General features: G+C 39.0%; 2 protein-coding genes across 5 annotated transcripts in view; one reads left to right on the forward strand and one right to left on the reverse strand.

The window, feature by feature from the left end:
• Window positions 1-521: 521 nt before the first annotated feature.
• On the reverse strand, window positions 522-11,595 carry ttll3 (tubulin tyrosine ligase-like family, member 3). 4 transcript variants are annotated; one of them, XM_052140460.1, is made up of 13 exons: window positions 11,461-11,595; window positions 10,954-11,012; window positions 9,551-9,654; window positions 9,248-9,410; window positions 6,060-6,115; window positions 5,778-5,906; window positions 5,547-5,661; window positions 5,202-5,312; window positions 4,916-5,108; window positions 4,674-4,822; window positions 4,320-4,563; window positions 2,868-3,303; window positions 522-2,228 (listed from the first exon to the last, which is right to left on the reverse strand). In XM_052140460.1, the coding sequence occupies exons 2-13, from the start codon at window positions 10,970-10,972 to the stop codon at window positions 1,671-1,673; spliced, it is 2,277 nt and encodes a 758-aa protein (XP_051996420.1). In that variant the 5' UTR covers window positions 10,973-11,012; window positions 11,461-11,595; the 3' UTR covers window positions 522-1,670. The 4 variants fall into 4 exon arrangements, with proteins under 4 accessions (XP_051996420.1, XP_051996421.1, XP_051996419.1 ...); XM_052140461.1 differs by having other exon boundaries at window positions 9,551-9,651; window positions 10,954-11,035; window positions 11,461-11,554; XM_052140459.1 differs by having other exon boundaries at window positions 10,954-11,035; window positions 11,461-11,554.
• Window positions 11,596-13,129: 1,534 nt separating this feature from the next.
• Window positions 13,130-27,094, forward strand: part of LOC127653678 (electroneutral sodium bicarbonate exchanger 1-like) — a 51,332-nt gene continuing 37,367 nt past the window's right edge. The window contains exons 1-5 of the mRNA XM_052140454.1: window positions 13,130-13,366; window positions 20,184-20,265; window positions 20,350-20,508; window positions 22,130-22,265; window positions 22,789-22,949. Of these exons, the coding sequence (XP_051996414.1) occupies window positions 13,322-13,366; window positions 20,184-20,265; window positions 20,350-20,508; window positions 22,130-22,265; window positions 22,789-22,949 (583 nt within the window). The 5' untranslated portion in view covers window positions 13,130-13,321. The remainder of the gene's footprint in view (window positions 13,367-20,183; window positions 20,266-20,349; window positions 20,509-22,129; window positions 22,266-22,788; window positions 22,950-27,094) is intronic.

Raw genomic sequence — 27,094 nt, forward strand, 5'->3', positions numbered from 1 at the left:
AGTATAATTCTTAATTAGTATTGTTATTATTATTTTTTGGTTTAAAAAAGACAATAAATTCTTTAATGATTTCAGTTCAAGTGCCCCTTTTCATTGTAGTGATTTGTGAGAATGATCAATTTCATAAATTATAAAATGTTTACTTTTTATTAAAGAAAACATTAGTTATTAATTATTAGTTATTAAACTAATCATGTAATTCATTAGGTACCAGAATGTAAATCATGCTCTTTTCAGATACAACTACAGAATATATACAATGGCTTTAGGCACCAATCAGTTTGTAAAGATTTACTGAATGTCATTCCAATGATGTTAACTTCTTATTAGTCATTTTATGATTTGATTGATGAATATCAAAAAGAACTACCCTATCTCTTGTCAAATTGCATAGGGCAGTCAAATACATTCCTATTCATACCCATGTGATGAGCACCATCAGGAAAATGTTTGATAAAATTTTTATATATATATATATATATATATATATATATATATATATATATATATATGCACTACGGTTCAAAAGTTTAGGGTCACTTTCACATATTTTTTACATTTCTATATATTACAATAATAAAAATGGAAGTATGGAATTTCAAAGTGGCCACTCTTTGCCTAGAATTTGCAGACATGTACTCTTGACATTTTCTCAACCAACTTCTTGAGGAATCTCACTGGGATGCTTTTTAAACAGTATTGAAGGAGTTCCCATCTATGCTGGGCACTTATTGGGTGTTTTCCTTAATAATTCGGTCCAAGACATCAATTTCAAAAACGTATTTTTTAATACAATTTTAGTTTTGAAATTAATAAATTAACAAGTTGGCACAATCATATTTGTGTACGCCTTCAGATCAAAAGGTTTTTAAGATCATGAGAAACATTTCAGGCAAGTGACCCCAAACTTTTTAACGATAGATACTATATCTCAAAAGAAAAACCTCTATACCTCCATCTAGTGGTAAGATTATTACAATTAAGTGTTTACCATCATCCATGCACACGAGTTACATATAAAACTGGCTTATTATATGTAATATACTAGCTTACCACAAAATACATATACATTTCTTACAATATGAAAATGTAACAGGTGTCTCCAATAAGTCCCATTATTAATTAACAACTCGCATGGAAACACCCTGATTGTTCCAAGACCATTCAAAGATCAGCACCATTAAGCATAATACTCCTGTACTGAGCTATCCATTTAAATTACCTTCAAATAAGAACAAGTTAATTCCCATAAGGATTTTCAAACAGCACCATTGAATATTTTCCCATATCAATGTAATATATAAGTCAACATTCCCCTGATGGAACCATGAATCAAGTTTCATTTAACCCATTACACAAAGGATGTGTTTTTGGTTGTTAAGTAGGATTAAAAATGAACCTGCCAATAATCAGTACTCTTTCTTAATAAAAAAACAATTATGTGCAGCACCCTTTCTTGTTTCTCATGTGAACCAGCCTAAGCTCTTCTGCTGGTGTAAGCTATTTTTAGCTGATTTAATTTTTTTCAGCAGGGATTCCACTAATAGATATACTCACAATAAAACTGATGCATACAAATACTTACTTATTCTGTTTAATTGACCATAACTGAAGATCCTGTTTCCTCAAGATGTCTTTGGTTCTTTGTGCTCTTTAAAAGTGCCTGAGCCTCACCTAGGGTTTAGTGAGAGGTATTGATGTATGCGTAAGACTGGATAAGATATATTTTTCTGTATGCCATTTTGGTAGTGAATGGAGGTGTGTCCTTGTTCAGGTTGTAGGCTTATCATGTCCAGTGAGGGGGTTGGACAGTAAAGGGAAGGAAGGTTGCTGCGTGTCCTGTGTGTTTGTGTGTGATCAGGTTGGTTGTGAGGGTATGAAAGCTTTTGGAGATGAAGTTCAGCTGGGTTGGGAAGAACACAGCAAGATGAGGGTAAGACTAGTCTGTGGGGACGTTTCCTCAGCTTAGGGTGAAAGGACAAAGATTGCTCCAAAATGGCTTTACGGGAAGACATGGCAGGCCATGCCTTCTTTACCCCCTCTAATTCATTCTCCTTGCCAGCAGTGCAATGGCTGGTTGTGAGTGAAGACCTGTGACTGGTGATTTTTGACAGTGGTTCAGGTTGAGGCTGGCTGAGTGGCTTGTAAACAGGGGCTCGAGGACGTCTAATTGAAGTCCCCTCTACAAGAAGATTCACACCAACATACTGAGGAACCTCCACTGCTGCCTGAAGACATGAGAAAAAGAATCAATATGTGTAACTACAATAATAAACAACCATTATCAAGTACGACCGAATGGTGCAAAAGAACAATAACTCTCTCACAGGGCATTACTTAATACATTAGGTATCGTGAGAGCATTTAAAGCATTTGTTAATGTTGTTAATGGTATATTTACTTTAGAAATATACCATTAACCATACATATTAATATAATTTAAAATAATTACCATTTGGATGTAAATGTGGTCCCCCTCTTAATGTAAATAAGAAATGAAATAGGACTAAGTTTGTAATAGTTGTCTATCAATTCCAATAAACATATTATAATTTATTGTCATTGCCAGAGGAAATACACACTGTGATAACACAAAAATCAATGTATTCTCTGTGACTTATTTACTTTCATGGAACACAAGTAGAAATATTTGCTCTTTCCCATATCAATGTGAATGGTGACTGAGGCTATCAGTCCATTACATTTGATTTCGACAGAAGGAAGAAAGCCATGCAGGTTTGGAATGACATGAGGATGAATAAATAATGACAGAATGTTACATTTTGGGTAAGCAATCCCTTTAAATATGTATTCCCTTAAAAAAAACTACATAGAATAATATTTGGCCTATATGCCTCTGTGTGTACCTGTTTGTATATGAGCTGAAAGCCCCCAGTGTGAGTGTTGCGGTCACAGCGCCGATCCAGCACCACCCGCAATGTGTCTTCCTGTACAGCAGGGCAGAGTCGAGCTGTGACCGCTGTGGAGGGGGCCATGGTGGGGCTGGCATTGATCTCCAACAGCCAAGGTCGCAGGTCACGTCCTAGCATAAAGTCTGCTCCGTAGAGCTCAAAACTGGCTTTGCGAGGCTCAACGTTGTCCTGTGCAGTCAAGAGAGTTTGGATTACAGCCTTTTGCATACCTGGAACAGCCACCCCTTCCCACAGACCACCACGGCCTGAAGCAGCCAACCAGTTGCGGAACTGTGAACAGGACCACATGCACTCAGCAGGCAGAGAAGGGTCACGATCTGGGCTTGGATGAAAGTGCTTCTGGATAGAGTTGTTACAGAGATGGACAGAGCTGTTGGTGGAAAGTACAGAAAAAGAGTTTTCTTCACCGCAAAAAAATATATTTTCTTCATCAATATTTGTTCAGTTCTCTAGTAACGATATATAAACATCCTTCAAACAAAATCCATTGTAAGTGTTAGACCACACGCTATGTCTCCACGGTAATGCGCTCAACAAGCCATGTAATAAGTTGCACGGATTGACGTTCTCAGATGCGGAGGCAACTGAGATTCGTCCTCCACCACCCGGATTGTCACTACGCCACCATGAGGACTTAAGATCGTATTGGGAATTGGACATTCCAAATTGGGCAGAAAAGGGGAGAATTTCTTTTTTTATATGTGAAAGGCAAATTGTTAGACAAAGTACGTTTTCATACGTGTCCTCAGTCCCATTTTTTTTTTTTTTTAATACAGATTTTAACATTTCTTTTTGTTATATGAAGATCATATTAAAACTTATTGTGACAGGGTGGAGGGCGGGGCTGGGTCGTGATTTTACACATCCGGTGTCCTCCGACCTGTGACACTTATTTTATAACTTTTTAATTGGCCTTCATAATAAATTTTTAGTACTTTAGTACCTACAGACTTTACTGATTTAGCCTAGTCCCAGACTTCCAATATTAAACTATGAAAATCCATTATAAAAATACAAATTATAACAAACAGTGAAACAAGCATAAACCATTTTAACATTAATTGTGGTAAAATTATATCAATGATATCAATTCATGTAAAAAAAATTCAAATGATAATGTACTTGTTAACCAAGTCGACAAAAGTGCCAGTGAACAGCACGCTTGAGATAAAATATGACACAACTGATGTTTGAAGAAAACAATAAAAATTCAAGGTTAATATAACTTGTGAGCAGAATATTTTTATTAGGACTAATCTTCAAACAAGCTGTAATTTTGCCAAAATATGGAAAAGAAATTGGAAAATATTATTTAATTCTACATTTCAATAACATATTAACAAAATAATTTTGCAGTGTTCATAAATTTGGCATATGTTTTCTCACCTGTCCAATGTGTGAGTGGAGTAGGGTTGGGTTGAAAAACGGAGATAGCACTCACGGTAAAACCACACAGTGAGAGGGTTCCAGTCTGTAACCAGGAACCACTGCCGAACATCAAACTTAGTGCCATGCACAAGCAGAGGACGCTCCAAGTACTTCTGCACCACCCACTTGCTGTCCATCATGAAGGCATGGTCTCCCTTTACTAAACTCAACATCTCATCCAGCTTGTTCATGCACATTATACCTAATAAATTAAATGAAATTAAATGAAGTTGTTTTGCCATATTTTTTTACACTCTTATACTTCAAACCTATTTGCTATCACACAGACATGCAGACAAACACACTATGGACCTCTGCCTCGTGACTTGGCCCCAGGTTTAATGATCCAGATGTTGCTGAGTCCATCAGTCTCCAGCTGAGGGCAAACTTGATGCATCTGTGCCAGCATGTATTTACAATCCTCCACATATTTCTCACACCCCTCTATCATCACTCCTTCACTACAAAAGAAGAGAAACAATATTTCTAAATTTCCTAATATGACCTCTATACACATAATCTAAGTATTTAGAATAAGGAAACATCATACTTACTGAATAACTAAGTAGTAATTCTGGAGAAATACCTTCCATTGTTGCTCTGAGAGGGTATGGACGATTTCCAAAATGATGTCAATGTCACAGTGTTCTAAACTGTTCAGATACTCCTTACATACATGCAACGCACTCTCAATCAATGAAGTTCCAACCTTCTGATTAGTATGCTGCTTATGTGGCTTGCTTAAAGCTACAAAGGAAGGATTGTAGTGTGTGAATGTGTGTTAATATAACAGTAATGCACTGTAGGTATGTCTGGGTGTGTGGAAGTGTTTTTTCATACCATGCGATTTAGTATCATGCATCTCTCCTGTTTTCTCCCACTCTGAATTTCCTCCATACCTCTCCACAACATACAGCAGTAAACTAGTGCATGCAGTCCGTCTAAAGTCCTCTGTAAACAATAAAAATAAAAATATTTTTTTTTAAATCTTTCAGAGGACCTGTTCTGGCAACACATATATTGCAGGTTCAGTCCAATATTGGGGTGACCCATGAACTGAAGCGTTACTGAGATCATAAAGTATATTGCAATTGTGCCTGTTAGTAAGGCACTTAACCACAGATTTTTCTGGGTAGACTGTGCTACTGCATTATTTTTGGATAATCTTATTTTAAGATTACTGACCAATAAAAGCATGTTTCTCATCCTCTGCCCCCAGTCTGTAGCATCGTGGGAAGAATGTATCAGGGTCTGCTGTATCAAACCACTGCAGATTTCTTAAACTCATACTCAAGCCAACCTGACAAAGAAATACAAAATGTGTTAAAAAAAAAATAAAAAAATAGGGCAAAAAGGTTTTGCATGGAGAAATTTTAAGATTAGAAATTTGTTTTATCTGTTGTGTTTGTCATGAACCTTGGTGGTGAAAGATCCCGCCTTTGCATAATGATTGGTCATCTGATCTTTACGTAAAGATCGACAGTCGATGGAATCCCTTTTCGTTGTCCAGAAGAAATATGGGGTCTCATTGCGAACCAACCGTGACTATATGGGTTTAAAAAAAGAATCATAGAAAGAGTCAGAAAGGTTAAGAACTTGCTATTAAAGAAACTGTTAGAAATAAATGCATGCAATACACCAGATGCTATTGCAACAGTCATCAAAATGACCTCAAGGAATTTCAGATTCTAAGCCTACCATTAGGTCATACATATCATCCGCCTGATCATCCCTCTCTCCGTCCTCTCCTAAGTCTGCATAAAGAGACAGAGAAGGTGGTGTTACAAGTCAAGGACTGAAAGCGTGATCTACGTGTTTGTTGGAATGAATGGTATGTATTCTGCTATGAGTGTCATCCACACAAATGTATAAAGTTTACACACATTATTTTAATTTCCTATCTTAAAAACATCTAGGTTACTATTGTAACCTCTATTCCCTGATGGAGGGAACGAAACGTTATGTCGAAGAAGCGATACTAGGGGTCTCTCTTGTGAGCCGGAACCCCAAAGGGGGGAAAAAGGTAGGGGGACCATACCGCAAAACAAACGGGGATTAATCCACACCGTGGCCCGTTCTGTGGAGCAACTATTCCAGTACAGAGTAGTTTTAGTACTTGTAGTGGGTCTGGTCAGAGAATTCCTCTGCTGAATTTACGGACCAGAGGGCTAGGGAGGAGTCATCCAGGGAGTCGAGTTAGCGGGGCCTCCTGGGATAAGAGCGCACGCGATCGCCTCAGTGGAGGGGAAAGGCGCTAGGTACAAGTGGTACACCCGGTCAGTTGTTTCTGCGTTACCGAGATATACCGGCTCGGACCTGAGAGAACATAGGACGAGACCAACTCAACCCTGAGATTGTAAAATCTCATAAAGTTATTGGGTGTTGCCCAGCCCGCTACTCTGCATATGTATGCTAGGGAGGTGCCATTGGCCAGTTCCCACGAGGATGCCACACTTCTCGTTGAGTGAGCTCTAACCCGCAAGAGGGTGGGCATGACCTGGGAGTGATAGGCCAATGCTATGGCATCATCAACCCAGTGGGAAAGCCTCTGTTTGGAGACAGTGTTCCCTTTCTGCTGTCCACCAAAGCAGACAAAGTGCTGCTCAAAATGACTAAAGCTCTGTGTGCAGTCCACATAAGTATGCAGAGCTCGTACTGGACATAGGAATGAAAAGGCTGGGTCTGCCTCCTCCAGGGGCTGCGCTTGGAGGTTCACTACTTGGTCCTTCAAGGGGGTCATAGGAACCTTGGGCACGTAGCCCAGTTGTGGTCTTAGGATGACAAAAGTGTCTGCCAGACTGAACTCCAGGCAGGTGACGCTGACAACTGGGTCCCCAACCCTCTTGATGGAAGTGAGTGTGATCAGGAGGGCCGTCTTCAAGGAGAGGGCCTTGAGCTCGACTGATTCTAGTGGCTCGAAGGGGGGTCTCTGAAAGACCGAGTGCGCCACTGAGAGATCCCAGGAAGGGAACAGGCTTGTCCAGGGAGGGTTCAACCTCAGGGCGCCTCTAAGGAACTTGATGATCAAGTTGAATATTGATCGCTAAGAATGTACCGAATCGGGGCGAGCTTGCCCTTTTCCCAGTTGACCTGAAGCCCTAGGCAGCTGAGGTGCCTGAGCACCTGGTCCCTGTGGGCACATAGTTACTCTCGAGAGTGGGCCAGGATGAGCCAGTCGTCCAGGTAATTGAGTTTGCGGATGCCCACTTCCCTTAGCGGGGTAACTGCCTCTGTGACCTTCTTGAAGACGCGAGGGGACAGGGACATGCTGAAGAGGAGGAACTTGTGCTGATATGCCTGGCTATCGAAAGGGTCGGTGTCGAGGCAAGATACAGACGTGGAAGTACGCCCTTCAAGTCTACCGCTGTGAACCAACCTTGATGCTGGACGCAAGTTAGAATGTGTCTTTGTGTGAGCATATTGAACGGGAATTTGTGCAGGGCCCGGTTGAAAACACGCAAGTCCATGATTGGTTGTAATCCGCCGCCTTTCTTGGGTACGATGAAGTAAGGGCTGTAGAAACTCTTCTTCATCTCAGCTGGAGGGACAGGCTCTATCACGTCTTTGAGTAGAAGGGTCGAGATCTCCGCACGCAGGGTGTTGGCATCTTTGCCATGCACCGAGGTAAAGCGGACGCCGGCGAAAGGGGGCGGGGGCCTGGTGAACTGAATAGCGTAGCCGAGTCAGATGGTCCTGGCCAACCAGCACGACGGGTTGGGAAGTGAAAGCCATGCATCCAAGCTCTGTGCTAGGGGCACTAAGGGGACAATCGTTTTCGACATACCTAGCGAGGCTTCGCAGCGGGGCGGAGCAGGCAATATGGCGTTGCGAGGCAGAAGCGCATCCCGAGGCTCTGGTGCTGAGAGAAGACTCAACGCACACCCGGCAGGGGGCAGGTTAGTAACTGAGGAGGAGATCCCGTGTAGACGTCCTCTGGACTCGTCAGAACTGGCCGGCCAGGGGGCAGCAGTCATGGGTCCAGAGGCGGGGGGTCCGCGTCCGGAGTGCCAGGACTGTTGAGATGTGGCACCGGGTTGCCATGAGAACGGCATTTGTGGGCCAGGTGACCCAGAGAAAAGAAAAAGAAAGCAGCAAAGAAAACAAACTGAACTGAAGATTCACCTCCCAGGACTCCACCGGGGGACGGAATAGTCTGCTTACCAGCTCCGGAGAAAATGTCTCGTTCCCTAGGTCATCCATCTCAGGAACGCTTGGGTGCCTTCCGGGTCCTCGAGGACATTCGGGAGACGGGGGGGCGTGCGCTGCACATTTTCTGGAAGCCGCAGGAGGAGGTGCTCGGTGAGCAGATGGAGCACGGCCCGCGCTAGTGGTGCGGCGTGGCATGATGTTGGACTGTGAGCGGCACCCAGACCCGAGGAACCAGTCATAGCCATGAAGGTTGTGGGGAGGATGGAGGGTTTATAATCTTTATAAAGATGCATCCTGAAAAGGACGTTCAACGCTGCTGTGCATTGCTCTTTTAGAGAAAATAAACTCTTTTAGGGAAAATATTCTATTTTAACAGTGCTGTCAAAGCGCCCAGGGGCAAAGCTGCACTGTTAAGCAGAGAAGGAGAAAGCCGCTGATATGCACCATAGATCCAACAGCATACGCTCTTGTAGAGATGAGTGAAACAGTCGGTGAATACAGCTCGCTGATCACACAACCCCTCGACTCCGAAGGAAAAATCTGAATGGATAGATGCATATTTCCCTCCTTTTATACCCGTCTGGGGGCGGTACATGCAAATTCTCTCTGCCAATTTCTCATTGGCCTTTTCTCAAGTTCAGAGAAAAGTTCTAAATTTTCCCTAAGGTACACATGTCTAGTCATATAGGCTAAAGTGAGTGAAAGGGTCTCATCTCTGTCCTGTCAGATGCTCTTACCATCACCATCACTACTGTCAGCATCATCTGTGGCCTCTGTTTCTCCATGCCGATGGGTCTGTGGGACTGGGGGGCGTGGTAGTCTGCGCTCCACCCATCCTCTTGCACGTAGGGCTGCACGAATTACAGGGTATGGGCCATGCACCAAAAACACTTTCTTCTCCTGCATCATCATAATCAACAGTATGATAATTAATATCACTGTGTCAATGTCATCATAAATTGGTAAAGATCTAATGCAGTCCTTCCTCTGCATTATTTCTACTGATTACAATTTATTCATTGAGGTTTTAGAAGACTGACCTTTATTGCCTTGTCCACTAGAGCCTTAGCTGTCCTCAGTCTGTCCCCATTAATCAGAGGTAGATTTATATAATTACAGCGAACTCTTCCCTCCAAGGGTGCTACTGTGACACACATACTCAAATAAGTTTAAATAGTTTAAAGGGGTCATGACATGAGAAACCAAATTTGCCTTGATCTTTTGGTATATAAGAGGTCTTTGTATCATTAAAACGTCCTGCAAGTTTAATATTTTAAGACGTCCTCCCCATTCTAAACGAATCATTTATTTAATCAAACTCAAAATACAGCTCGTTCTGGATTCATGGTTAGAAGTGACGTGTCGGTTAGAAGTGACGTAACAGCGTTTGCATATGACCGCCTCCAGCACAAGATAACTACGCTTTAAGCGCAAGACAACTACGCTCATTTCAGTATCGCCGTCGCCTCACAAGTGTTCAGTCGATGGACAGCGAGCTCTGACAGAGACTACTTGTGCACAGGAAAATTACGATGCCACACAGATGTGCTGTTCCTGGCTGTGGTCAAACAAAACCTCTGAATAAGCTGCCGAAAGATCCAGAGGTCAGGGAAAAATGGATGCAGTTTATTTTTTGCGGACGTTCCAGTCACGGCAGTGTTAACTTAAGCGTTTGTTCTGTACATTTTAAGGATGACTGTTTTGAGAACAAATCTCAATATGATGCTGGCTTTGCCAGAAAACTGTTGCTCAAAGATAAGTCCGTGCCGACTATTCTGGGAACAACGACGACGCAAACTGTAAGTAATCTATTTTAAACTTTAAACTACTTTTTAAAGCGCAATTTCATTCATTATGAATAATCACAGTGTTTTTACTTAGTTTACTTGCATATTGTTCTGGCTGGGGCGTCAATAATTGATACATAGGCACTGACGTTAGCCAATCATAACAGTGGGTGTTAACACTGAAGTCTTAAATGGAAAACGCCCCCAAAACAGACTGTTTGAATCAGAGGATGAGAAACAGGGTGGGAAAAGGTCATAAATCACTAGATTTTAAAAGTTTTTCTTAAAAAAAAATATATTAATACTATAATTGCACCTAAGGGAACATAATAATACAATAAAAAAAACCATGTCATGACCCCTTTAATAATATCTATCTTTGTGTCTGTCTGTCTGTGTATTGTTCCCAGAAGTTAGCTTCATCTGATAAAAGCTCCCTTTGTAGATGCCCTTAAAGGCAAAAAATATTGATTCATTGTATTATTATATTTGAATACTAAAATAGTTTAATATTAATTGATTATAAATAAAGTCAATTTGTTTGTACAAAAAGTATTTTTGGGATGGTCTCTCATATTTTATAACTAGCTTTTAAAACGATGGAAGTCTATCATATATCCCTATTAAGATATCTGTGGTAAATATGTGTGTACTACCTGGCATGTGTTGCTGCATGCTGTTAATTCTAACATCATTGTTCTTTCTTCCCCTCCTCCTGCCCAGTCATTTTCTCTCTCTCTTTCACAAACACACACACACACACACACACACACACACACACACACACACACACACACACACACACACACACACACACACAGAGAGAGAGAGAGAGAGAGAGAGAGAGAGAGAGTGTCACAATGATAAACAAACCATGGCACACACAATGCATAGTTTACTGCCTGGATACTGCTTTGTGGCAAATATATTCGTATTCTACACAAAACACTGAGGATAATCAAATGTACATTCCTCTGTAACTCAGAATGATTGTATAGGGTCAAATGAAGATCGCTAAGAATGTATTTAACGTGTATTGTTTCAACTGTGTACCGACTTGTCGTTTTAAAGTTTTAAACACACGACACGACATGGCACAAATAAGCAAGGTTTGACCGATCACGACGACGATGTTGATATTGGGATTCGTTAAGCAAACTCACCTGGCTTGCTAGTTCACCTCCGGATCTAACTCACCGGTTAGCCGAAATCGAAAAGGTCACCGGGTGCTCCTAACCTGCAGAGCTGCCGATAAACGCTCAATCAGCACCTGCGCTCTGCACGCACTCCGGCACGCTGTTTACAACACCCTTATCAACCGTTGCCTGGAAACGGATGACGCCGTGCGGCAACTCAGCCAGAACACGCGACAATAGGCCTACAATTGGACCACTGATATATATAGATCAGTGAATTGGACACCAATTGAATTGAATTTTCAATATTCAGATAGAAAGATTTGAAATAGCGCACTTTTACAATAGTATTTCGGTTCCATAATCCATACATTAAAGATTTATACGCTAATTCATTATAACAGACATTAGGGTTAAATATATCCCTGTTTACAGAGAAAACAGGAGATTAACCTTATTATTATGACAACGATATCTTCTTACAGGGATTTCTCATGCTACACAGTAATAATTATCTATTTTAAAAGGAGTGTTAACTGGTGACATGCTGCTCGTCAAAACTGTCATAAACAATCGCTTTAAGCTAATAAGGCACTTTAATTATTCATATGTTGAATAACGGATTGATTTAACGGAGACCATCATGACCTGTCCTGTCTACATAATCTTTTAGCTTTGCCAAAGAAAAACGCAATAATTCACACCCCAATTATATATCATGTGTTTCCTGAACTGGTTATTCCATAGACACTGTGGAGACTATCTTAAATATTCAATCAAGGCAGAGGCAGAGGCAGACCACCTGTTTGGTTTTATTTGTCATTGGAAATATTAATCTGGGATCAAATTCTTTATAAGAAAAAGTCTTTATTCCACTAGATGGCGATATATGCCAGCCAAATATGAGTTGAAGAAAACGAGAACGTTTTGAAGATTAGCCTAAAACAATTGTAGGCTTCGTTCTTCGTAATATAGGGCCTATGCCTACTATTTATATACGTTTCTTGTCATATTATGTCATGTAATAGACTATAGTCATATAATAATCATATAGTATAGCCTATCAGTTAGGCTATATATAATATGTCACAAATTTATATGAAAGAGGAGTTGCCAGTGAAGACAAAATAATTTCTGAATGAAAGAAATATGTATTTATTTCTAATTATTTTAATACTAAATAATTTCACTTATGTATAAAATATATTTGTTAGACAAATATTATTGAACTTGATGAATTTTCAGCGGTAGGCCTAACACTTCTTCACAGGGTGTGATTCATCAAATAAAAACATCATATCTTTTTGTTCTTTTGGCAAACAAAACCACAATTTAGAGAATTGCGACAGTTCATATTGAATTAAAAACACACTGTATGAAACTATAACAACGTCAGTGTTACTTTGTTCATCGACCAGCTACTGATCAGTATAGCGCATATTAGCCTATTTATTAAAGTAACTTGTGTTGCTTTGAATAGTAGTTTCCTTAATCGCTAAATCCCTTTGAGATATTTGAGTATTCACTAATGTTCCACGAACCTCTTTAAACTATTTCTGGAGCTTTCCTGTAGGCGCCGAACCGCATCAATCGAGTTACAGCTTCAGCAACAGTCTCAGTTCGAGCTCTCTGATTGGCTGAAAGACATATGATGCGGCACCGTCTGTACCACATTCCAAGTCCTGGAGCCTAACAACAGCATTAAAGTACATACAGTGTGATAGTCCGTATATGTCCTAGCGTTAGTTTCGGTCGGGATAAAGTACGTCAAGTGATATTGAATTAATCATCTGAGCTGCGTCACTGTTTCTTTTCTCTAGAACCTGCCTTGCTGCCATCGACGAACCTTTGACTGCTTTAAGACTGAATCTTACAGTCTGAGTTAAGCATGCCTGCGGAAAACAGCGACCAGGAAAGCATGCTGAGCTATCAGGTAATTAAAATTATGCATTATCTCTTTATTGAGCACCGACAAGTCAGTAACTTGAAATAAGACACCAGCTATTTGGCAAAAGTCTACAATGTATGTAGGCAATATATATATATATATATATATATATATATATATATATATATATATTCATTTCATTTGTCGGAAACGACCACCTTTATGATATTGCCCTTAAAGAAATTTTATTGAAATGGAATACTGACACATGTAGGGGCCCCATTAGGGCAAACGGAACGGCCGGATCAATAGACTAGAACTGTGTGTTCCCTCCCGCTTCCTTTGCAACGCAGTAGGCTATGTTATCGACGCTTTACTTTCGGTCTATAATTGCGTCCCGTTAAAAGCGGATCTTTCTTGTTTCTTGCATGTGTGCTAGGACAGGTGCCTCTGACAGATTACTCTAAGATAGTACCTTGATTTGTGCTCTGCGCGTGAACGTCTATTATTATTGTGAGTGTTGTGTGCAGCAGTGTTGCAGGCACGAGGACGACGGTTCGCATCATTCGTACATGATCCGCGTCATCGTCTGTATGCTTGCCGGTGGTACAGTGGCATCTTAGGGACGTTTTTGTAGAGGGATTCGCACAGTCATTTTGTAATGGGTGTCTGTGTTAGTGTAAGAGAGCGAGAGATGGCCAACAGTGAAGAAAGAAATAGCACAAAATACATCATTTATATTTACACTTATGCTGCAAGGGGATGCACGACATGTCATGTATTTGTTGCGAAATGACAGCTATCAGCATTTGATGATATTGCTCCAATGAGTATTAATGTGCAAAATATGGCTTCCGGTGCGGTGCGCAAATTGTCAAAGTACCCCGTTACCCTCAAGTGACCTTGACGCCATCCTCTCCGACTGCCCGTCGTCAGACTGCAACGGCGCACTTATTTTGCGGGGCAGTAAACGCTGTTGGAAATGAATACACGAGTAAGTAGTTGGAATAGTAGGCACATTTTTACACACGACGTAAAGTAGCTTATGATTTGAACTGTATTGAAGAGAAACCCCGTCTTCTATGTAGGTCTGCTGTTGGCCCCTGAATGTGCCATTAAACAACTATGAAGTTTCATAACATATGTTTGGGTTATTAACTACAGGCTAGAGAGCACATGATGTAAACTGATAATAACTGGATCTGTCCAAAAGTACTTCTGAAAACATACTGTTTAAAAAGACAAAATACTTAGAGAGAGGGGGCATGTTTAAAGCAATTATTTTTTTAGGGGAAACTGATCAATAGTTTTCAATTTGTTGAGAAACACATGGATTTATAGACTATTTTTCACAGATTGTGATGATGCGTTTCCACCTTTTTTAGCAGTGTAATCTAGCAAACTTTTTATATATTTGTAGTTTTTTGTTTTGTTTTTTTATGAAAATGTATAATATTATACTTAGTTATATATTACCCTGGAATTTGTTTTATCAAACGAGTTACCACCGATGCAGTGAGATTTGTAATATAGCTGCAGAGAGAGTGACAGTATTTGCCATCTTCTCTCTTTTGAATGTTGTAATATATTGCTCTCTAACTCTTTATTCATTTAGAAAGTTGTGGAAACATTGTAGTGCCGTTTTTCTTTTAATATTTGAGCAATTGTGTAAGTAAGAATTATATTTGGCACTTTCATTCACCATTATCGAAGTTAACCCTGCAGTCGTTTACTTCCGCATTCCAAAACCTGGACTTGTAAAAAAATTGTCCATTCAGACACTCAGCAGAGACAGTGAATGTGAACAAATATTTTCCTGAAATATTTTCCTGAAAAACTGCACACATTTCTTGGCTCAATATGTCCATTACTTTACTCAGAAACAGACATTTTCATTCAAACGTATATTTGTCAAATCCATTATTTTTTCTAGTCAGATCCTGTCTCTCAATCCAGTATGATCCTGAGAAATGTTATTTGATACAGTTACAAGATCATTCTGACCTCCTGTTGGATGGCATTGAATGGGGAATTAATCATTCTAATGTAACAGGTATCACTGCAACTCTTTCTCTCTATCACCACAATTCTTTATGCCTAATCTGAATACTGTTAGTACATAGAGAGATACACTTCAGTGGGTTTGGACATCTGTCCCTCATGTATTCAATGTTTTCACTGGTTTATTGAAAAATGAACAGTAATCAATAACATGCACTCTAGCCCTCACTTTGAAACAATCACATAAAAGTGTTCAAAGGCGTTCTCTGAAAGTTGAAATGGTTTTGTGGTTTGTGCATGGCTGTGTCTGCATTCCAATTCAGGCAAACTGCAGCATCCGGATGTGTCAGTGGTCTGTGTCAGGATTACTAACATAACTGTCAAAGCAATTTACTGGTGAGCAAGTGATAGAGAGAGATATAGAGAGGGAGAGGGCAAATTAAATGCAAGATGATGATTTATGTGACCTTTGAGGGCAAAAGGAACATATTCTTACCAGTCAAATTGATACTTGTGCAAACAAACGCACACTCACGGTGTCCTCCATCTAAACCAGAGATCATTTATTAGTGGTATGTGCTAAGGGGCAAATAACTGTTACTGTTACATACATAGGGATAGGAATTTTTCAAAATCCTAAGCTCATAAAATGTGGTGTCTTACTCTTCCTGCAACATTTGTGATATATTAATAAATTAAATAGGTAATAGGAATAGGTGGCACACAATAAAATGGATGAAAAACAATCCCCTAGACATACATTGATGGATGGCATCGTACCATGTCTAAGGAGTAGAATAGGAGACTTGGGCGTCTCTTTTGACTTGAGCCATTAAGCAACCACCTAGCTGCACATTAGCAACAACATACAATTAACTTCAAAACACTCAGAACCCTCACTCAGAAGTGTTGCCTGGTAATGAGAAAAGGTAAGAAAAGGTAATATTTTGTCAGTGGAAAATGTCCCTTTGGGAGTGACACACACACACACACACTCACACTCACACAAGCAGAGCAACTAGGTGACAAAGGAGCAGTCTAGTCAGCTCAAGTGTTCTGTTATTATTTTAATTAGAGTATGTGCTCATGACAGACAAATAAAGGGAGAAAGACAAGGAGAGATTGAAAGAGGAAGAGAAGGAAAAACAATGAAAGGGAGAGAACTGAGCACTTGATGAAAACATTATCTATTTTGCTTTCACATGCAGCTCTACAGTATCTCTCCATTTTCTCTGTCCCACTGGATAAGTGATTTGTGTCAGTAAATAGAGAATGATCGAAGTCTAGAACAAAAGGACTGTTCGAACGATAAACTGTTTGAATGACAAACAAATGTTCTCATATGTTCTTCACCTTCTCATTGGTAACAACTGAAATCATGCAACAATTTCATCATTTTGTACGAGTGACAGTAGGGATGTTTACGTTAAGTACATCTTCATCCCGAAAGATCCCTCTCCAGAAAATGGATTGCTTCACAAGCAGAGGCTTTGATATATGAAATGGATCCATTTCATGTAAAGTTACAAAACAGAATAGTGATAATTTAGAAGTGAGATATGATTGTGAATTAATGAATTAATTAATTTATGAACGTTACATTTATATGGTGCTTTTCTGACACTACACTCAAAGCGCTTTACACATTGAACAGGGGAATCTCCTCAACCACCACCAGTGTGCAGCATCCACCTAAATGGTGCGACAGCAGCCATAGTGCACCAGTATGCTCACCACAAACCAGCTATTGGCAGAGAGGAGAGAGTGGAGTAAAAAAGCCAATTAACGGAAGGAATGGATTATTAGGAAGCCATGATTGATAAGGGCCAATGGGGGAATTTAGCCAGGACACCGGGGTTATACCACTACTCTTTTCGAGAATTGTCCTGGGATTTTTAATGACCACGAAGTGTCAAGACCTCGGTTTAACGTCTCATCCAGAGAACAGATTGTGATGCAGCATTGCAACCATTTTACAATTTACTATTACCTAAATCTTAGAATACAGTATGATCAAATGTTCTTAAAATTAAAGAGATGGTCTAACGATTGGGGAGTTAAGAAACTATGGGGCAGTGGTGGCTCAGTGGTTGAGGCTCAGGGTTACTGACCAGAAGGTCAGGGGTTCAAGCCCCAACACCACCAAGATGCCACTGTTGTGTCCTTGAGCAAGGCACTTAACTCCAGGTTGCTCCGGGGGGATTGTCCCTGTAATAAGTGCACTGTAAGTTGCTTTGGATAAAAGCGTCTGCCAAATGCGTAAATGTAAATGAAACTAGCCTACATTTTCTATAATTGTTCATCAGTCTAGAGTAATTCTGTTCTGGTCAGCCTGTAAGATAATTATATATTATTTGGTATCTTGGAAACAAGGTGATTTCAAATGTAGTGGAAAGCTACTGGCGCTTTTGTTGTAACACTATGTAATGCATGACCTCAGTACTGTTCCACACTATGACTGACAATCAATACTTCACCAATCAAACATGCAGAAAACCCTCAAGCAACAACAGTGCATAGCATCATTTGCAAGTATGGAGGTCCACGGTCATGTTGCTCAAAGTGTTCATTTGATCAAGCAATTCACCTATGATTGGCACAGCTGAAAATAATGTATATAACAATTATAAAAACTGAAACTGTTTTATTCATTTTATTTAACAAATGTTTTGTTGATCTCTTCTGTCTTCTTTCTCTCATAACAACAGCTTATGGCTTTCCAAATTTCCCCCTTTCTCTTTGTGTATCAGATCACTTACTTTGTCAGACAAATCTAGAAGCTGTGGAATCTTTTCTACTATCTGTCTTTTATTTGTATTCTCCCTTTCTGTTTTTCATTTTCCTTTTGCTTTTTTGTTAATCCTTTTTTCTTTTGTAGTGTAAATCAACAAACAATGTTTGTAATCACTGTTATATGTTGCAGTAAATTAAATAAAAATATAAGTATTTTAAAAGCATAAAATACATTTTCATGACTCCAATACTGACTAAAATAAATAAATGACCACAAAGAAAGTTTAGATTGATGCAATATATATGTAAGGGGGTTAAGATGGGCAAGGAGGAGGCGAGAACCGGCTTGTCAACATAAATAATATTTAATTAAACTCAAAACCAAAACACACAAACATAAATACATAAATACATAAATGTCAATCATATTCAAGGATATATAAGCAACTGCTTCCCCCACAATGATTCTTCCAGCACACCATGGCATTGCTATAAGTCTACCAGGCTGATTGCTGAATGACTTGAATGGGAATGGTCTAGACCCAGAGTCTCTCCAAGAGCTGCGTTTCGTGTCCGCTGATCACCACATATTGTGTTCCCGCTGAGGAGAGCTGCGCAAACACACTGATGAATCATCACTCTCATGGAAAGATAGCAACATCCCTGTGGGATAGCACACACAGAAGTGAAGAATACAGTAGAAGCCTTATTAAATATCAGTGGCCTCACTGCTTGGAGGTAGTGGGGTAGTGGGTACCTTTAATCACAGGAAGTTTGGTATAAAGATCTTATAGTCAGATAAATAGAGCCGTATTACAAAAGCATCCTAACTCTAGAAACCTATCGTATCTTTTAAGTAACCAAGGCAATTTCAGTTAAGAAACTTGAACATGTCAAATTGAAAATGAAGTTTAAATTAAGCCAGCAAGATGTTTAAATTAATACATTAATTGCTCCATTGTGTATTTATTTATATGTGACTCAATGTTTTTACACTTCAATGCAATAGTCTCCTTGCAATCTCACTGCTCACCGCTGCTGGGTGAAGCTACGGAAGTGATTAAGTATGTTGTTTTGTTGTGGAGATGGTGAGATGCAAAAGTCTTCCACAGTGAGACTTTTGGAAGCTTGGTTTTTACAAAGGAAAGAGGATGTTTTGGGTTCTGAAACCTACACTTTGTTTTTACAGTTCAATGACCTCTTATTTGTTAAAAGATCAAGGATAATTTGATTCCTCATGTCTTGACCGCTTTAACGGCATAGTGTGAAATTTGTCAATAGCAACCGATATAATAATTTAAATATGTAAATGTGAATTGCCAAATACCATATGCTTGTGTGTTTTTTCATGAGAGGTTTTTGTTTCATCTAGTAATATTTTAAAGGTGCCTCTTTGAGTAAATAATTAATTAATGTTATTCCTGTATCATGGAAAATCTAAATTTTGCGATCATGAATTTTGCGTGATGGACTTCTGGTGGCGAATAATTTTCCCTCGCGAATTTCACATGGAATTCAAGTTTGGTAATCTCTGACAGGCAAATACACTGCATTGACCAATGCTTAGTTTGGCAGTGACCTCATGTGGGCGGTGCTTCATATACAGCTACTCTGAATATTGAAAAAGAACAGGGATATTATTTTAGTGGCAAGTTTCTTTTTAACTTCACTCTCCCAGAGTATAAAGTGCAGCATTAAAAATAGGGTGCTTGGCAAATAGTTTTATGCTGGTTTCACATGTGCACAACATCTGCCCACACCTTCATTGCCCATGGAATTTCACCATGCGAAGTTAAATGTGCCTTCATGTCTCCTTTTGTGTTCCATGAAAGAAAGATACTCATAGGGATTTGGAACAACATGACAGTGAGAAAACAGTAGTAGCCCTTTAAGCTTACTTGATAAGAAATCATATTCTGCTATGAACATGTCAGCGTATTCAAGGTCAGCCCCCTTTAAATAATTCTCTCTTTCCCCTCACATACACACACATCACCTGTGTGAGACCGTAATTTAAAATGCTGCCAAACTCAAGTCTGATTACTGTGTGTGTGTGTGTGTGTGTGTGTGTGTGTGTGTGTGTGTGTGTGTGTGTGTGTGTGTGTGTGTGTGTGTGTGTGTCTTGCAGAGGCCTGATGAGGAGGTAGTGGTGGACCATGGTGGCACTAGCTCTGTCATGAATACACATTATGAGAAAGAAGAGCTAGAGGGTCAGTATAATAAGCAAACACACCCACAATCATGTGATACATCAAACAGCTCAATATAGTCATAACATACCTTTTTTGTTTCAGGTCACAGGACAATGTTTGTGGGTGTGCGGATGCCTATGGGCAGACAGTCTCACCGCCACCACCGGCCACACAGCTCTAAACACCGCAGGAGATCAGAAAGGATGAGGTCTGGGAGTGTAACTCAGGAAGAGGGGAACACAAGTACATCAGCTTCACGTGGTAAGAACCAGGGACAAAAATGTATCAACACTGCCCCAGTTATTTAAAAAGATGTCCCATAGTAAATTCATCATAATTCTATCTGTTATCTAACATTTAATGTATTTCATCAAAAGAAAAAGAAAAATATTTCAAAAGGGGAAAAAAGAAAACAAACACAAAGGGGAAAATGTTTTAAATATATCTGTGGGTTTGTTTGATGCTTGTTACCAGTTTATTTAAATTAAAAGTTGTTAGAAGATTGAAATAAACAATACCCTTTTGAAAATTAACCATGGTTTTACTATAAATGTAGTAATCATTATTGTAGGAACCATGTTTTGTTTTCATGGTTTTGATACAATTAACCATGGTTTTACCATAGTAATACTTTAGTGTCCATAATGTGAACATAATTACTAATAACTAATTACATGTAACTAAATACAATGGTTAATCTATGCTTACTGTAGTAAAACCATGGTTAATTTTCATAAGGGTTAATAAAACAAAAGTCAATAGCAAAAAGTGCCTAAATAATTTTTTATTTAAAATTACAAATTTTATCCCAGGAATTCACCAAAAAAAAATAAAAAAATGTAATAGACGTTTCTGTATTGGTATAGGTATACATGCAATATATATACAATATCGACGATATTGGACTGTAAATTATTGGTATCAGATCGCAAAAAAAAAAAGAGTAGTATCACCTATAACTAGAGGGCATGTGGGGCAAATGAGCATATGATCAGGGAAACAAGGGGGCAGAGCAAGGGAACGAGATAGAAACAGGCAGGGCATACAAACACATGGGTGAGACCAAAACACAAAATGTCAAATGACAACATAGAACAGGGGTGTCAGGATCCTGTCACTAAATTGCAAGAAAAGACCAGACAGATATGGCAGGATCCTGACAAAAGACTGTATTTTGGTGTAAATGTATCTGTCACTTGATTGAAGCTAGCCAAATAAGCCAGATGCCGATTTGGACAGGTTGCAAGACCTACAGTATATGACCAAATATAGAACAAACCTAAAAAAAAACTTTAAAAAAAAACGAAACAAGGTAAAAAATAAAAACAAAAATACTGCCCAACCTATGAAAATGTAGGTTCACTTGCAGTGAGGGTTAACACTGTACTGACCATAATTTTGTTTTTATTTGTGCAGTTAATTGCGATGAGCATGAATCCATCAAAATTTAGTAGACATTTAGAAACTTAAATGGTCACGTTACATTTTTTAGCTCATGTCATGTTTATCATTTCTATGCAGTTCTGCAGTTTTAAATTTAAATTTTTGATTTTAAGGACATTTCTTTTACTTTTCAATTAATAAATTAATAAAATCAATATGAATAAAACTATTTAAAATTCTGACAATGGTGAGAACAACAGGCTGAAGCCAATAAAGCAAACAATGCAGGTTCACTTACAGGAAGGGTGGTTCACTCACTGTAGACTGACTTCCTCTCAGTATTGTGCCTTTTAGCCTAATAAAACATAAAAATGTGAACTAATGTTTATGATAACAAACACAGTGAATTCCTTTGGGAACTTTGGTTCATCATGCTTTCTTGCTAGTGTTTTTGTCAAATGAGGTTTACAAATGTCCTCTTCTCCCATTTCTTTTTCAGACACACCATCTCAGAGGGTTCAGTTTATTCTAGGCACTGAAGAGGATGAGGAGCACGTGGCACATGAGCTCTTCACAGAACTGGATGAAATCTGTGTTAAAGAAGGCAAAGATGCAGAGTGGAAGGAAACTGCTAGGTACACATATGTTTCTTAAAGTCAACATAAAACACAGTTCGCAACCCATTTACTTCCTTAATCTGAAATATTTCAAAGTGAAACGGGACATTCAATGAAAAAAATAATTAGCTATTGGGAATTGATTGGATCATGAAAAGTGGGTGTTACATACTCTTTTAGAATGGAGCCAGTTTTGGAAGGGTTTTTAAAAGTAAGAGGGGTTCTTTTAAGCTAACCCTTAGCATTTCCATCTAGAACCGCCCCCACCATACCCCAGAACAACCCCACCCTGACAGTGTTCTGACGCAGTTCTCAGTTATTGTTCCAGGGCAGTTTTTGTGTGAAATCAAGACATTTTGCTGAACTTTAGATCAATTGCTTTAGCATCATTTTATAGATCACATAATCAGATCAAAGAGGCACTTAAATTAAATTCCCTTCAAGGATCCCTTGATCTCAAAAGATTTAAACCTTTATGTCAGTGCCATCAGCATTGATGAGTTCAAAATACTGAAGATGTATTTTCTTTTATATGTCTCAGATGGCTAAAGTTTGAGGAGGATGTGGAAGACGGAGGAGAGAGGTGGAGTAAACCGTACGTAGCTACGCTGTCTCTCCACAGTCTATTTGAGCTACGGAGCTGCATCATTAATGGGACGGTCCTGTTGGACATGAAGGCCAGCTGCATCGAAGAAATTGCAGGTCAGTCAGGGATAAGAGGGAATGGGCTCTACTCTTTATTAAGAATATTTTAGTGAAACCAACTTTTAGAAAGCCTTTGCTCATTTGGTGATACAGTATGTAGGATGACATCATACTGATATCATAGCATGTGCTGTTGTTTTTGCATTATGTAGCAAACAGGTAGTCCCATTGCGATCTCATTGGTTGAGCTAGAAGCTGACGTTTCAGACATGCACTCAAACAAACAGCAATGTTTTGCTGGACAGCCACAAATTTTACACTCTTCAGGGATTTTTTTTAAAACTGGGATAGAAGGAAGAAATCTAAGAAAACAAAAATCCCACATTTCACCTTTAAAGGTGCAATATGTAACATGTAATATTCACCTTTTTTTTTTTGCCAATGTGTGAACAGCTTGTAATGCAACTTAAACAATGAGCCCTTCCCGGACTTCCTAGGTTGCCTATTAAAGCCTGTAGACTTATTTTTATGTGAAGGGAGCGGGTCGGTTTTGCTGGGAAAATCCAAAGGATTTGACGTTTATGCGCAATCCAGAGAGCCTTGCCTCAGTGCTTCTCTTCCGCTATTCAACAGCGGCAACAGGTGATGTTATCTTAGAGATGGAATCCAGCACAACACGACTCCTACACAAACTCAGAGTAAGCCAAAAAACAAACAAAAACATTTATCTACTGAATCCCATCCGGATAAGCGGAACGTGACCCTGAATTGGTATTCTTCTTATTGGACAGGTAAGCTTGCATAACTGCAAAGCATGTGAAATATAGTGCAATAAAGTCTGATCTGTGTAATTTTAGCTAACTTGAACGTGCCTGCACAGTAACTGTCATAAACAATGTTAATCTGTAATTATTCAGCAAGGTTAACCTCAATAACACATTAAATTAATGCTAGACAATGTTCAAGATAATGCAAAAAGACCCATTCATTAGTGTAATGTAACTTGATTATACAGAAAATATATACAGTCTATTATTATAAAACAATAGCGCATCAATATATCAAAATGACAGTTGTGACAGAATCAAATCAATACAACATTTTTATAATGTACAGTCTATTTTATAAACTGCTACTGTCATCATCCACCAAATTTAGCTAACAGCTATTGATAAAGCTGGCAAGCTAGCTAACGCCGACATAGGCTATCGTATAAATGCAGTCAATAAAGAAAAGCGATTACTTCAAACTACTGTCTTGCATAGCAAGACATATATCCACACTTTGTTTTAGCGCTGCAATGGAGAGACAAATATAATATACAGTTTCAAAATTGGAGGTGAAACAATCATAATTTTAATTATACTACCTCATCTGTCAGCATGATGCTGATGAATCACGTTGTCTCTTTGTATGTTATGTCATTGACGTGCCCTATGGGGTGTGTGTACGAGCAACAGGTAGTTGGCTGCAGTTCACTTAATGGCCACAGGTGTCATGAATAACAAGGGTTTCTGAATCTTATGGGGCTTGCACGGTACAACCCGACTCTGCTCGCTTTTTGGGGGTTTTCGACTGTGGATAGAACCTGGTACCTGATACTAAATGTGATGTCAAAATCCTGCAGATCACTGATTGGTCAGGCAGAATCATCACTACTAGCATCACTGGATTTCCTTCACTGGAGCAACTGCGATAACAGTATAATTTGTTCACGTGACTTTCGAATTGTGAAAAAAGATATGGCTCTGTACAAAACCACGCCGTGGTGAATAAACGAGGCGCAGACGGTCCACTCATTAGCTATGAGCTAAATTAAAAGTCTCTCAGGATGTGCCTCAGCTGTTGGCCACACATGCTACCACCGGTCCTACCAACAGTGTAGGGAAAAGTTTAAAAAAAACTTGAAAGTGGTTCGACCAAATGGAAGCTAACTAAACCAGCAAGCAATGGGAGGGAGATTGCCCTGAACTCAGCCATGATGCAGGATGGTACATTTTGTTATGTTAACTCTATACTCTGCTTGAAAGCTTCACTTTATTTAGTTGACCAGCTACTGGAAGCTAGCTTCTGAAACAACCAGGCCAATTTAACTGTTACACTTGTGTAAAATCACCATGCAACAACTGCTTTATGCAGCACAATGAGCTAGTAGCTAACAGCTAGCGGTTGTGTTATTGTTTTGGTCAGTTTGAGTCATGTTTAAGATGATGTCACGGCAGTAGATGAGGTGCAACTATTACGATCATCCTTTTTATCCCACCCACGTTGAGGGGCACTAAACCAGTGGAAATGCAAGCTCAGAAAAATAAAGCGAGTAGAGTTGAGGCGAGGCGAGTCGAACCGTAACGTGCAGTGGAAAAGTGCCTTTACATACTGCACCTTTAAATGTTTTATATGGATTAGCTGTATCACAAGTGCAAAAAGAATATGCACTATGGAATATAATGAATCAACAAAAATCTGGCTCAACATTCTGATCACGACCAGGCTGAGTCTGACACTGGCAAATGCCACTGGCAAGTGAGAAATAATATAACAGTGTGACAAGTGTGTGTGGGTCCTGCTGTGAATTAGGTTGCCTACATCATTAGGTAACCTCACACACTTACACACTCTCCCACTCTCCTGTTGGTGATAGACACACACTCACCAGTACTTTGAGGAACAGGTGGGATGACTGTCAGCAGCACATCATCTTAAAGACAGAGAGGGAAGGAATAATAAGATTAGAAGACAACGTTTAAATTAGGATTGTTCTCAAGGGTCTTTCTATTTTTAGAACACAAAAATAGTGATGACTCATTTGTACTATACAGATATTTGTCCAATCAAATACTCATTAGAATAAGAAGATCCCTCCCCTTAATATGCAAAGCAAGCAGCAAATCATGGATCATGAATGGGAAGTAAACTGGCAAGGGACAGACTCTTCGATATGTTCGATACTCTTCATGTTTCAATAGGAAGTTTGTACTGCACTGTACATCAAAAATACATCACCACAGGAAAGAAAACTGTGCCTGTCAAACAATTTCATTGGGTTTTTTAAATAACGTTTTTTAAATTCACCCCAAATCACATATGTGTACATGAAATAAATCCCTTAAATTTGTATGTACAGGAAAACTCGTACCCCCAGGCAGTGTTAAGAATCCTGACAAACTCACAGCATTGCCTGTGTGTCGCATTGAGGCATGTCTGTTATGATCACTGTTGCAGCAGTCTTTAGAACCAGATTAATGCCAGAGAGAGAGGGAGAGGGAGAGGGAGATTGATTATACTGTAAAGTGTGACAGGAGGAAAGGAATGAGAGATGCAGATTAACAGTGCTGCTTCAGCTGAAGTTAGAATTGTGGGTGATTTTAAATAAATGAGAATGGCCCTCACAAAAATACCTTTTGTTCTTTGGTACAGTAAATACCATGGAACATAAATAATGTAATCATTCATTTATGTGGTTTTACCATCTCATACCATCACTGTACCCTTGTACCACCACAGTACTTTATGTAAGGTATGTTGTGTCATTTACAGTGGCGATTTCTCAGGTCCAGCAAAGCCTTTTCTGCTGGCCTAACATGCCAAATAAATTAATATTTTCATCCTTTCATTCGCAATCACATTTTTGCCTATGTATTTTTAATCGCTTTACACTCTTAATTAATTTACATAAATTTATTTTATTTTTTTTATTTTTTATTAAACACCAAGAACAGAACAAAAACAGAATATACATCTACAATGGCATTGGTAAATACAGGTAAATGAGTATTATTATTATAGGTAAAATAATATAAATATATTAAATATATAAAATAAAGATACAAATACAAAGGGGTCTCTTTATTCCTCTTTTAAGAACTCAAGGTCTCTTATTATTCCAGCCAATTTCTGGGCCTTTTTACTTTTAATACATTCCAACGCTGGAAAGAAATTACAAATCAAGTCTCTTTTAAATACAGAAAAATAAGGTTTCGTTTTCATACATTTGGACTTATGAATGAAAAATTTGCCCAGTATCAACATTACATTAATAAGAAATTCATTTCTTTTCTCGTCCAACAGCATTCCAAACATAGCATGTTTCCTAGCAAAAGTGGGCAGTGAGTGAATCTTTGATTCCAACCAATAAGACATATTTTCAAGTATTTGAAGAAAAACAAGAAAAAAAAAAAAAGATGATCAGTTGTCTCTATGTC

The sequence above is a fragment of the Xyrauchen texanus genome, chromosome 13 (genome assembly GCF_025860055.1).
Source record: "Xyrauchen texanus isolate HMW12.3.18 chromosome 13, RBS_HiC_50CHRs, whole genome shotgun sequence".
NCBI lineage: Eukaryota > Metazoa > Chordata > Actinopteri > Cypriniformes > Catostomidae > Xyrauchen > Xyrauchen texanus.

What these genes read in the sequence shown, in the direction of transcription:
- ttll3 (XM_052140460.1), bottom strand. An exon ending in TGACAGTAGTGATGGTGATG is followed by an intron (nt 6,116 to 9,247) that starts GTAAGAGCATCT and finishes CTCTTTATGCAG; the next exon opens with ACTTAGGAGAGGACGGAGAG. An exon ending in TTCAGCTCATATACAAACAG is followed by an intron (nt 2,229 to 2,867) that starts GTACACACAGAG and finishes TCATGTCTTCAG; the next exon opens with GCAGCAGTGGAGGTTCCTCA.